Source organism: Heterodontus francisci, chromosome 16, assembly GCF_036365525.1.
Source record: "Heterodontus francisci isolate sHetFra1 chromosome 16, sHetFra1.hap1, whole genome shotgun sequence".
Taxonomy (NCBI): Eukaryota; Metazoa; Chordata; class Chondrichthyes; order Heterodontiformes; family Heterodontidae; genus Heterodontus; species Heterodontus francisci.
Window position 1 is genome coordinate 71,285,689 of NC_090386.1, and position 13,694 is coordinate 71,299,382.

A 13,694-nucleotide genomic window follows, 5' to 3' on the forward strand; every position below is an offset into this window, starting at 1 on the left:
CAGTAAATATGAAATAATTAAAACCCTAACTACAATATATATTAACCCTGAAATGTATTTAATATGCTTTAAGTAGACAAGAAAAACATTCTGCATACTTAAATATACTTAAACTAAGCAATGTCGCCAAGCTAGCAAGAACTTGGAAATTTAACATTTTAACCAATTAGTAAATTTAGTAGAAATCAGTTACTTACATGGCCTAGATAGTGTACTTTCGTGTGTGATTCTTTAATCACTTTCCAGTGTCACCCAATGAACTGAATACTGTTTGGCGTCATGACGGTCTATGAACACTACAAGTCAAAGCAGCCAGTTCAGGATCTAATGTTGCAGATTGTTCCATTGGAGGTAAAATTCAAGATTGGGGAGCGCAAAGCAGGTGGCAGTGCATCGGCTGCCCATTATACACCTATTCTGATTTTCCTTTACATTGACGTTGATCCGCTACCATCTGTTTGGCATCCCTGCCAAAGTTGAATTTTGCCCTTGTTGAATTGAGGGTTCAAGACATAGCCGATTAGTTGAAGTTCAGCTCAACCTTCCTGATTTGCTTCAAAATGATTGGGACTTGCCATGTTCTTACTTGACACTTCAGTACCTGATTGTGGGATGCCAGCCAAATCCATTTCTGCCCCACCTGGATGTGCTCACCTGCTGATGTTTATTTAGAGGCATCTGGCCTTTCCAATGTATACCATGGCCCATTTCACGTAAGCTCAGATTTGGATGGGCCAAAACCTACCTGGGCTCCATCGTGGCTACTCCCTGTATGTTTGTGTTTAACGGCAAAACACTTTGTAACATATAACTAAGGTGTTGCTGTTTTTCAAGAGCAGAATTCTACCTCTGAACTTTTCCTCACTTTTTTTGGCTTCAACTTTATTTCTTAAAACGCAATTTTTACAAGAACCCAACACTCATCTTTTGGAAGGAATTTTTTCCCTTCCATTGTTCAAATTTTGATTGTGTATATAAAGTGAAATTTAATGTAGCAGTTGAGATGCTTTATTTATATACTTTTTTAAAAATCTCCATTCCTTTTGTGCAGTTAGAGCCTTTGACTCAATGGCCCTACCATTCTTGCATTCGAGCTAGATTTTAATAGTTTTGTGCCTGGATGTACAGTAGAATCGTGCAGCTGCACAATACTCTGGCCAGACTAAATTTTACGTACTAGTCATTGAAACACAGGGGAGATTTCAAGCCCTGTTGCAATTTAGAGAAGAGCCATGAGGCTAATATCAGAGCACTGAGTTATGAATTAAGAGTGGAAAAGATGCTGCTGTTCAGCCTTGAAATGATGGGACCTTGGAGGAAGAGAGAAATCTGAAAGGTTTCTTGAAGCCAGACCTGACATGGGGCACCATTCAAGCTAGTGAATAGTGTATTCATGTCAAAGTTCTTCACACAAACAAGATAAAATAGACTTTTGGGCAGGATAGTGATGACAAAAAAAACTCTGAAATCCTGTATTGGGATGCTATGATTTGGTGAGAAACTGTACATTATGGATGGAGGAGCTGACTGGCCTTTCTCATCTGTGCTGAAATTGTGATTATTGTCACTTCAATCAGCCTTTTATTCTTTCTAATGGGTTTTGTGTACCCAAGTCTTGGTTATTTCAATACAATTTACCTTTACCGGTTGCTTTTGAGGGATAATAGTTAGAGAATAGTTTTTTATAAACCACCACTGTCTTTTTGGCCCAGTGCATTTCTTGCATTCCTTTTTTGCATTATTTCAGGTTCCATGAGCATAATGTGCAAATTAGATTCTCACCCATGTGGAGAAAGTACACTAAGTGCCTTTTCACAAAGTACTAATGGGTTGTGCTCCATAATCGCATTATTTCTTCAAGTTGTGTACTTTTGAGAAAAGTTCACATTAGTTAATGACCCCTAGTGAAAGTTATTGTTTATGATGTAAATGAGACCTGTATAGTTTGACTATTGGCTTTCAGATACATACATCCAAAGTTAGATGTTGAACTATTTTTTTAAAAAGTGTTTCTTTTATAGCTACTTTTTTGTGATGTATTCAAATCAGACATTTGCAAGTTCTATTTTAAGTGGTAAAATGCATATTAGGAAATTTTTAGCACATTAATAACCAGGTTGATGTATTTGTTCATGTTTAATCAGGTCTTGCTTTGAGCAGTTTTCACTGGCCTTTAGATTGAGAGAAAACATTTGTGAAAGTTCACACCTGGTAATTATTCACTTAAATCTTGTTCATATCTAAAATCAAGAAACCAACTGCATGGGATCCAGACCATCGATAGTTTCCTTTTGTGTAATCTTCATTACAGTCTTTCATGGTCAAAGCAAATGAGTAAAGAAGGATTTGTTTTCAGCATTTGCAGCCAAGCACACAGATGGTGAATCAAGCAGTGCGTCTAGTGGTAGTTCCTGCACAGTGACTTCAGGCAGCGCTCAATACAACAGAACAGAAATGAATAAACTTCAGTGTAGGCCTAGCCTGAGCCGGAAACCTGGACAACACTTCAGAGCCCTGAGAAGGTCAAACACAGGTAAGAAATGAGTTTTATTACATTTTTGCAATGCTGTACCAATTTTAGTTTCTGATTAGGGGTAGATGTCACAAGTGTTTCAAAATGCTGGCTTCCATGAAATGCGAGTAAAGAAAGTGTAGGGGAGTACTTAATTTTTTTTTTAAGTAATTAGGAGAGCAAAGAGGGGGCATTTAAAATCACTGGCAGACCAGATAAAGGAAAATCCCAAGGCATTTTATAAGTATGTTAAGGGTAAGAGGATAACCAGGGAAAAAGTGGGGCCCATTAGGGATCAAAGAGGCAATCTGTATGTGGAGGCGGAGGGCATAAGTGAGGTTTTGAATGATTACTTTTCATCTGTGTTCACTATGGAGAGGGACAATGTAGGTGTAGTGATCAGGGAGGGGGATTGTGATCTACTTGATAAAATTAGCATTGAAAAGAAGGAAGTATTAGCTGTTTTAGTGGGCTTAAAGGTGGATAAATCCCCAGGCCCAGATTAGATGTATCCCAGGCTGCTATGTGAGGCAAGGGAGGAGATAGCGGGGGCTCTGACATATATGTTTTCAAATCCTCTCTGGCCACAGGAGCGATACCAGAGGACTGGAGGGCAGTGAATGTGGGTGGTACCATTATTCAATAATGGTAGCAGGGATAAACCAGGAAATTATAGGCCTGTGAGTCTAACGTCAGTGGTGGGGAAATTATTGGACAAAAATTCTGAGGATTAATCTCCATTTGGAGAGGCAGGCATTAATCAGGGATAGTCAGCATGGCTTTGTCAGGGGGAGATCGTGTCTAACAAATTTGATTGAATTTTTCGAGGAGGTGACTAGATGTGTAGATGAGGGTAAAGCAATTGATGTGGTCTACGTGGACTTCAGTAAAGCTTTTGATAAGGTCCCGCACGGGAGATTGGTTAAGAAGGTAAGAGCCCATGGGATCCAGGGCAATTTGGCAAATAGAATCCAAAATTGGCTTAGTGGAAGCAGGCAGAGGGTGATGATGGAGGGTTGTTTTTGCGAATGGAAGCCTGTGACCAGTGGTGTATCACAGGGATGGATGCTGGGACCCTTACTGTTTGTAGTGTACATTGATGATTTAGACGTGAATATAGTAGGTATGATCAGCAAGTTCGCAGATGACAAGAAAATTGGTGTCATAAATAGTGAGGAGGAAAGCCTTAGATTGCAGGATGATCTAGATGGGCGGAGCAGTGGCAGATGGAGTTTAATCCTGAGAAGTGTGAGGTGATGCACTTTGGGAGGACTAACACGGCAAGGGAATATACAATGGATGGTAGGACCCTAGGAAGTACAGAAGGTCAGAGGGACCTTGGTGTACTTGTCCATAGATCACTGAAGGCAGCAGCACAGGTGGATAAGGTGGTTAGGAAGGTATACGGGATACTTGCCTTAGCTAAGGCATAGAATATAAGAGGTTATGTTGGAGCTATATAAAACGCTGGTTCGGCCACAGCTGGAGTACTGTGTACAGTTCTGGTCACCACACTATAGGAAGGATGTGATTGCACTGGCGAGGGTGCAGAGGAGATTCACCAGGATGTTGCCTGCGCTGGACTATTTCAGTTATGAAGCGAGACTGGATAGGCTGGGGTTGTTTTCTTTGCAGCAGAGAAGGCTGAGGGGGGGACCTTAATTGAGGTATACAAAATTGAGGGGCATTGATAGGATAGATAGGAAGGAACTTTTTCTCTTAGTGGAGGGGTCAATAACCAGGGGGCAATAGATTTAAGGTAAGGGGCACGAGGTTTAGAGGGGATTTGAGAAAAAAGGTTTTCACCCAGAGGGTGGTTGGAATCTGGAACACACTGCCTGAAGGGCTGGTGGAGGCAGGAACCCTCAACATTGGTGAGCTCTTAAAAGGTAGCATACAAGGCTATGGGCCAAGTGCAGGAAAATGGGATTAGATTGGATGGGTGCTTGATGGTCGGCGCAGGTGAGTTGGGCCCAAAAGCTTGTTTCTGTGCTGTAAAACTCTGACTAACTATGACTCTACTCATCAGCTAAATATGAAATTGCCCTTTTAGAATGTATCTAGCACTATATAGGAGACATTTTAACAGTACATAATAGGATTGTTTATTACTTCTGTGAATATGGAGTTTGTTTCATTTGGAAGATTTCCTTTAATTGTTGACTCCTTGTAGTGGCAAATATGCATATTCAGTGGATTGGATGCTGTAGAAATTCTTGTTACTGAGGTAAATTGCAGCTTACTCAATACAATGTTTGATGTATTTCAACAACTTAGATTTATATAGTGTTCCTAAGGTAACAATGCCTGAGGTCTATATAAAGGCGAAATATTGCAGATGCTGGGAATCAAATAAAAAAAAAATGCTGGAAACACCTGGCAGCATCTATGGCAAGAGAAACGGATTTGATGTTTCAGGCTAACCATGCCAGACCACGGATGTTGAGTATTTCCAGCTTTTTCTATTTTTATTTCCGGTTTCCAGCATCTGCAGTATTTTGCTTTTGTAATCAAAATTATTGGGTTTGATTTAATAGCCATTAGAGATATGGTTGCAGAGTGACCAAGGTTGGAATTTAAATATTCCTAACTAGTTTTCTTTTAGGAGAGGCAAAAAGAAGGAAGGGTTGCCCTGATAAATGCTGGGATGAAGACAGTAGAGAGAAAAGATCTTAGCTTGGAAAGTTAAGATGTAGAATCAGTTTGGGTTGGGCTAAGAACCAAGGGGCAGATAACAATAATAGTGGAAGTAGTTTACAGGCCCCCTAACAGTAGTTGTAGTGTTGGGCAGCGTATAAATCGAGATTAGAGGTGCAAGTAACAACAGTTATATAGCATTCATGGATCTTTAATCATCTTATAGACTGGCAAACCAAGTTTGTACTAAGTGTGGAGGATGGGTTTATGGGCTGGCCTATGAGAAGAGATAGATTAGACCGGGCCTATGTTCCTTAGAATTTCGACAAATGAGAAGTGAAAACACAAGACATCAAGAAAACAATTGGTAGTGGAGGAAAGTAACTAGGTGGTGAACTTTCCATTCCAGGATAATTCTGGAACAGTGAAAAGCTTTGGCAGAGGAGAGCACGGTTCAGTAGTGCTTGATGTAGTCCAGTCAGATCTGGCAATGAATCACTAAAGTAGTTGTGCGCAATAAATGTTCAAATGCAATCTCTGGACACGATCGGTCAAAGATGACGGACTACACTAGGGGAACAGCCAGGGTGAAATTGAACAACTATTTTTACGGGCCAAAACATTAAAAAGTTGATCACTGAAGATTGAAAGCAGAAGTATTATGGCGAATGGGGAGCCAAAGGCTTTGAATTTCATTGAAACATAAAATTGTTAAGGATTTGATCAGGTAGATGCTGGGAGGATTTTCCCCTTGCTGGAGAGTCGAAAACTAGGAGTCATGGTCTCGGAATAAGGGGTTGGCCATTCAGGACTGAAGTAAGGAATTTTTTCACTCTAAGGGTTGCGAACCTTTGGAATTCTTTACCTCAGCAGACTGTGGATGCTCAGTTGTTGAGTAGATTGAAGTGAAAGTTCAATAAATTTTTTAATATTGAGGGAATCCAGGGATATGGGGGTAGTGCAGGAATGTATAGCTGAAGTAGATGATCAGCCATGACTTTATTGAATCGCAGAGAAGGCTTGTGGAGCTAAATGGCCTACTCATGTTCCTATTAGTTTTTATGATCAAAAGTTTGGTCAAAGAAGTCTGTTTTAAGGAGCTTCTTAAAAGAAGGTAGAGAAGGAGACCTTTTAGTGAGGGTATTCCAGAGCTTAGGGTCTTAGCAGCTGAAGGCACAGCAGTTAATGGAGCAGAATTTGAGGAGTGCTGGTATCTTGAAGGGTTGTCTGGCTGCATTGGGTTAGAGTTAAGGAGGGGCAAGGCTGTGGCATGATTTGAAAACAAGGATGACAATTTTAAAATCCAAATGGTGACTCACAGGTAAGCAATGTAGCAGCGAGCAAAAGGATGATGGATGAATGGGACTTGGTATGAGTTAGGCCACGGGCAGCAGAGTTTTAGATGATCTCAAGTTTACATGGGGGTTGGGGGGCAGATAGAAGGCTGGCCAGGAATAGTCAAGTCTCAAGGTAACAAAGGCACGAATGAGGGTTTCAGCAGCAGATGAGCTGAAGCCAGAGTGGAGTCGGGCAAATTTACTTTTTTTTTAAAAAAACATCTTATTTAATCTATAATGCAACAATGTATAAATAATGAAAGGAAATAGAATAAAATGCACTACAAATGTCAACATTCTCACCCACTCACCTTATTTTTGTTTTAATTTCCATTCATGCCCACCTCAACATTCTCTGAAGAGTGCATAGAGCCACTTGTTACAGGTGGCAACCCCAGTTGCTCCATTCTTCTCTCTGGATGACCCCACTTTGCTGAGCTGCAGGGGATTAATTTTACTCACCACCTTCCTGCCCCCTAACACCTTGGGCTCTGCCAGCAGATCATCAATTACCAATCCTCTCCGCATCTTTCTTCAGAACGTTGGTTATTTTGGCCCTTTCTGTCGACAATCTTGTTGCAGATGATTGCATTGGCATTATGGTCTTGATAGAAACTTGGCTATGGAGAATGATGCCTTTCTCTTACTGAAGTCAATTCCCCAGACTACACTTTCCACCAACTGCTCTGCCCAAAATGCTGCAGTGACACTGTGACCCTCATCATATTTCAACTTTTGTCTGTTCTGCCTACTGCTCTAGCAGCAAATCCTCATTGAGCACCTCAACTTGCCCCACCCTTTTTGCCTTTCTTTTGAACTGCTTGTTCACTACCATCTGTCCAAGCCCTACCCAGAGTTGCTCGGATATCCGCACTCTTTTCCTTCCCTCAGACTCTGCACTGTGACTGCTCATTCTCAATGATTTCAACCCCTATTTCTGCTCAATTTACACACTCTTCTGAGTTTGCAGTCCTCTCTCAACCTCTCCCATCGTGTAAGCTATCTTCACATTTATGGCCACCCTATTGACCTTACTATTCCAGAGATGTCTCTCTTCCTGTCATCTCAGTCACATGCAAGGCCATATCTGAGGATTGCCCTGACACTCAGTCACCTTCCAACCCCGCATTCATCTGTGTCTGCTTGGGTCAAAGAAATTCAAAGCCTTTGGCTCCCCATTCGCCATAATACTTCTGCTTTCAATCTTCAGTGATCAACTTTTTAATGTTTTGGCCCGTAAAAATAGTTGTTCAATTTCACCCTGGCTGTTCCCCTAGTGTAGTCCGTCATCTTTGATCGATCGTGTCCAGAGATTGCATTTGAACATTTATTGCGCACAACTACTTTAGTGATTCATTGCCAGATCTGACTGGACTACATCAAGCACTACTGAACCGTGCTCTCCTCTGCCAAAACTTTTCACTGTTCCAGAATTATCCTGGAATGGAAAGTTCACCACCTAGTTACTTTCCTCCACTACCAATTGTTTTCTTGAAGATGTCTTGTGTTTTCACCCTGCCCGCCACCCCCCCCCCCCCCCCCCCCCCCACCTCCAAAAAATGCTTGAAGCTCATTGGCTGCTTTTGTCAATAAGATTGAGACTTAGTTGCTTCTATCTCATGTTCCATCCCCATGTCCACTGAGCTCTGAGCCCACATCATTCTCGAGTTTACTTTATTTCCCTCGAGCCCTCTCTAAGCTCATCTTGTCCAACCCAACTCCAGCTCTCCACCCTATTCTCACTAAAATGCTGACCACTCAACTCCCATTCCTGCTAAAATAAAAGCAAAATACTGCGGATGCTGGAAATCTGAAACAAAAACAAGAAATGCTGGAATCATTCAGGATATACTGAATATTGAACAGCAGCAAGTGCAAACCTGAAGAAAAACAACCTGAAAAAAACAGTGGGTAAGCAAACTGAACAAACTAAGATGAAATGAAATAAATGCAAAAAAAGATTGTAAAAAATGTAAAATGGAATCTGAGTGATTCCAGCATTTCTTGTTTTTGTTTCCCATTCCTGCTGTTCATGCTACCTGATTTTATAAATTGTTCCAGCTCCAAGATACTGTTATCTTCCCTGCCTCATGACCCTACCCCACCCCATCCCCTTTCTAGCTCATTACTATATAAATCTATCTCCCCTCCCTCCCTCCCTCCCCGGTTTGAAGTCTTTTACGTGGTACATTAATGCCCATGTACACAATGTCAACTGCAGCATCCTCATCAACCCTCCCTGTTACTTCATTAAAGAGCTCAAATAAGTTCGTCAAACTTGATTTGTCTTCAACTTGTGCTGCCTTTCATTTCTTGAACCCATATTTTTCCAAGTGCCAAATAATTTTGTTCCAGATTATTGTCTCAAAGTTTCTCATCACTGTTATTAGGCTGCCTGGCCTGTAGTTTCTGGGTTTGTCCCTCACCATCTTTGAATAAGGTATAACTTTTTAAAAATTTGTTTCTGGTATGAGTGTTGCTGGCAAGGCCAGCATTTATTTATCTTTAACTGCCCTTGAGAAGATGGTGAGCCGCCATCTTGAACCACTGAAGTTCATGTGGTGTGGGTACACCCACAATGTTGCTCGGAAGGGAGCTCCAGGATTTTGGCCCAGCAACAGTGACAGGACAGTGATATAGTTCCAAGTCAGGGTGTTATGTGGTTTGGAGGGGAATTGCAGGTGATGGTATTCCCACGGGTCTGTTGCCCTTGTCCTTCTTGGTGATCGAGGTCTCGGGCTTGGAAGGTGCTGTCAAAGGAGACTTTGAGTTGCTGTACTGCATCTTTGCAATCCTACAGCCCTGAAAGCACTCCCATAACTAAGGAGGGTTGGAACAGGGTGGCACAGTAGTTAGCACTGCAACCTCACAGTTCCAGCGACCTGGGTTCAATTCTGGGTACTGCCTGTGCGGAGTTTGCAAGTTCTCCCTGTGAACCGCGTGGGTTTTCGCAGGGTGCTCCAGTTTCCTCCCACAGCCAAAGACTTGCAGGTTGATCGGTAAATTGGCCATTATAAATTGCCCCTAGTATAGGTAGGTGGTAGGGGAATATAGGGAAGGTGGGGATGTGGTAGGAATATGGGATTAGTGTAGAATTAGTATAAATGGGTGGTTGATGGTCGGCACAGACTCTGGCCGAAGGGCCTGTTTCAGTGCAGTATCTCTAAATAAATAAATAGTGTGACCAGAACTTCCGAGACTTCCACCCTTAGTTCCCACAGGAAGTCAGGTTGCAGCCTATCTGGACTGGGTGACTTTTCTGCTTGGACCGTGGCCAACCTTTTAAGTAGCTCATTTATATTTATCCCATCTACTTTCTTTAATGCAGACATGCAAAATACTCAAGTTAGTACGCCAGCCAAGACCTCTGTCTCGGTATGGAGATCCTTTTGTTCCTAATCAACCCCACCCTTCCTTTGACTACCCTTTTACTATTGATATGTTTCATAGAACACTTTTATATTCCCCCTTATGATACCTGCTAATCTATTCTCAGTTTTTGCTCCTCCTCATTTCTATTTTCAGTTCTGCCTGTAACTTTTTGTATTCAGCTTATTTTCTGAATTATGATAAATGTCAGGTTCATAAAGCCTTTTTTCTGTTTTGTTTTAATCTCTATCGTTAGTCATCCACGGAGCTCGAGCTATGGATGCCCTCCCCATTTTCCCTGATCGTTAAAACAATAATCATAACTTGGTAGTACAGAACTTGAATACTGCTGGAAAAGAAGAGACATGCTGTCAAAGTTTTTCGTCTTGTACTTATCAGGGCAGACACAAGAATGCCAAATTTCAAAGGGAGCTACAATGTATACTGCTTGAGAAAAGGGTACTGATTGGCAAGTTGACGCTGGTCGAGGCATTGCCTTGGAGAATGCACCAGGGAGCTATTGTCCCCAACGCTTCAGTTTAATTAAATAATACAGGTCTCTGCATATGAACATATATAGCTTCTTGCAAGCATAAGTGAGCCACATTGCGAACTCGACTGATATTAAATTAGTGTAATTCTTAACACAGAGGATTGTTCAGTAAATGCTATGCAATCGTGGAAACACATCTAACCTTAGACATCGTGTTCTGAGTTTTGCTCACACCTTTGGTTCATGTTAATTTTGTTTGGTTTATCATGGAACTTTTTCCCATGTTTAGGGTGCAGTATAAATACAACAAATTGTATTTCTGTAGCGTCTTTAAGGCAATAAAGTGCCTCAAGGCATTTCATAGGAGTATTATAAAACAAGTTATGACCCCGAGCCACATATGGAGATATTAGGGCTGATGACTCGAAGCTTGGTTCAGCAGGTAGCTTTTAAGGAACATCTTTAAGGAGGAAAGCGAGGTTGAGAATGGTCAAGGTTTTGAGAGGGAATTCCAGGCCTTGGGGGCCCAGGCAACTGAAGGAATGGTCACCAATGGTGGAATGTTTAAAACTAGGGATGCGCAAGAGGCCAAAATTAGAGGAGGGCTGGTATGTGTTGTGGGATTGGAGGAGATGTTGAATTTTTTTTTTTTGTTGTGGGGGTGGTGTGGCGTGGTGAAGCCATGGAGGGATTTGAAAACCAGGATGAGATACTTAAAATCAAAGCATTGATTTAAGCAGGAGCCAGTGTTGGTTAATAAGTACGGGGTGATGGGTGACCAGGGCATAGTGTCAGTTTAGGATATGGGCATCAGAATTTTGGATAACGTCAAGTTTTCAGGGCGTAGAAGGTGGGAGGCCAGCCAGTTTAAGTGCAACTTTTTCATTATGACCAAAAGTTTGCTTCTGTCCTGGTAATTAGCCCATAACAAATGTTAGCTTTCCAGACAGCTAAACTAAATCCCATGGAGTAAAAGGGACAGTGGCAGCGTGGACACGCAGTTCGCTGAGTGACAGGAAACTGGAGTAGTGGTGAACATTTGGTTTCGGCCTAGAGGAAGATTGACAGTGTGGTTTCTCGGGTCATTACTAAGACCCCTGTTTTTCTTGATACTTATTAATGATGTTGACTTGGGTGTACAGTGTACAATTTCAAAATTTGCAGGTGACACAAAACTTGGAAGTATTGTGAACTGTGACGAGGATAGTGATAAACTTCAAGAGGACATGGACAGGCTGATGGAATGGCCAGCAGGGAGACAATGGGCCGAAAGGCCTGTTTCTGTAAAGTACGACTCTATGACTAGGGGAATTGTTAGTTAGGGGAACAGAGAGCTGTTTCTGTGACAGTAGAAGTGACTCCAGGATGGTGTGTTGCCTCCCCGGTGCCAGGGTCAAGGATGTCACAACGGTTACAGAACATTCTTCTGGGGGAGGGTGAACAGCCAGAGGTCATGATCCACATTGACACCAATGAAAAAGGTAGGAAGGGGGATGTGGTCCTGAAAGCAGATTTTAGGGAGCTAGGAAGGAGATTAAAAAGCAGGACCTCAAAAGCAATAATGTCAGGATTCGTGCGAGTGAGCATAGGAATAGGAGATTTGAGCGATTGAACATGTGGCTGGAGAACTGGTGTAGGAAGGAGGGCATCAGATTTCTGAGACAGTGGGACCAGTTCTGAGGCAGGTGGGACCTGTACAAGATGGACGGGTTGCATCTTAGCAGGACTGGGACTAATATCCTTGTAGGGAGATTTGCTAATGCTGTTGTGCCCATTGTGTCCTATCTATTCTAATCCCATTTTCCAGCACTTGGCCCATAGCCTTGTATGCTATGGTGTTTCAAGTGCTCATCTAAATACTAAAATGTTGTGAGGGTTCCTGCCTCTACCACCACTTCAGGCAGTGTGTTCCAGATTCCAACCACCCTCTGGGTGAAAAAATCTTTCCTCAAATCCCCTCTAAACCTCCTGCCCCTTACCTTAAATCTATGCCCCCTGCTTATTGACACCTCTGCTAAGGGAAAAAGTTTCTTCCTATCTATGCCCCTCATAATTTTGTATACCTCAAACATGTTTCTCCCCCCCCCCCCCCAGGCTTCTCTGCTCTAAGGAAAACAACCCTAGCCTATCCAGTCTCTCTTCATAGCGAAAATACTCCAGCTCAGGCAACATCCTGTTGAATCTCCCCTGCACCCTCCTTTCACATCCTTCGTATAGAGATCCGCTCACACGCCCGCTCCTTCTTAGTCTGATCCTATTTAATATGGTACTATATTCTCTTGTACAATTGAACACACTCGCTCGTTTATGCATCATCTTTTCTACTTCTATATGCTGGTGCCCACCCCTCCTGCCAATTTAGTTTAAATTTTTAAGAACTTGTAGCATACTGACTTGAAACATTGTTGCAGCCAGGTAGAGGATTGATGGATTTATCCATAGAATGGTTGGCTCCACTAATTTTCTTTATTTTCATTCTGAGGCATTTGGAGCTGGCTGTTGGATTGGTGGAAACTGCCTGGTTTTGGTTGATTTCATGAAGGGAAAAGGGTTGAAATCAAATGAAATTGAATTCTTCTAGGAGCTAAATTTTGGAAATGCCATAGCCAGTTTGTTTTTTAGCAGCTTTTTTTCCCTCATTTGTAATATGTTGCATGGTTTTGTGTTCTGCAAGCAGGACAGATGAAGCGAAACAGAGGGGAAGAGATTGATGTTGAAACACCTGGATCAATTCTCGTCAATACAAATCTGCGTGCTTTGATCAACTCACGGACTTTCACTTCTTTGCCACTACATTTTCAGCAGCAGTTGCTGTTTCTTCTGCCAGAGGTGGACAGGCAGGTAGGAACTGATCTGAGCATATTTAACATGACTGTTTGTTTGTTTAATACACTTTTATCTAAAGTAAGATGTTGCAAATTGTAATGGGTGGAAAGAGAAGGGAGAGAAATTGCAATACTTGGCCCTTCCTCACTCTGGATGATAACTAATTTGTAGCCATTTGCAGTGCCTCTAACCATTTGTGTTGATTGTGACTGAATGCAGTATGTTGAGACTTGCTTGCTGCCCTTGGTATAACGAGTTCTTGAGTTTTATTTGTGGAGAAACAAACAGAATTAATGTTTCAGATCGATGAGCTTTCGTCAGATCATCGGCCTGAAAGCTATCTGCTTTTCTTTATTCACAGCTGCTGCTTGACCTGCTGAGTGTTTCTAGCATTTTTGGTTTTCTGTAGTATTTTGTTTGTCTTGAATTTTATTTTCAGGAGCCAGCATTTGTTTCTGATCCCAATTCAGATTTACTCAATTCCAGTCATGTTTGTTAATGGTTTTTGTTTATGGAAATT

The 13,694-nt window shown here is 41.9% G+C and overlaps 1 protein-coding gene across 4 annotated transcripts in view; it reads left to right on the forward strand.

Annotated features, from left to right (window-relative positions):
* The window catches only part of asxl1 (ASXL transcriptional regulator 1), a 109,912-nt gene that overhangs the window by 73,302 nt on the left and 22,916 nt on the right, over nt 1-13,694 (forward strand). For 3 of the 4 annotated variants that reach the window (XM_068048367.1, XM_068048364.1, XM_068048366.1), the window contains 2 exons: nt 2,357-2,533; nt 13,023-13,189. In XM_068048367.1, coding sequence (XP_067904468.1) covers nt 2,357-2,533; nt 13,023-13,189 — 344 coding nt within the window. The remainder of the gene's footprint in view (nt 1-2,356; nt 2,534-13,022; nt 13,190-13,694) is intronic. The other variant, XM_068048365.1, reaches the window with a different exon arrangement.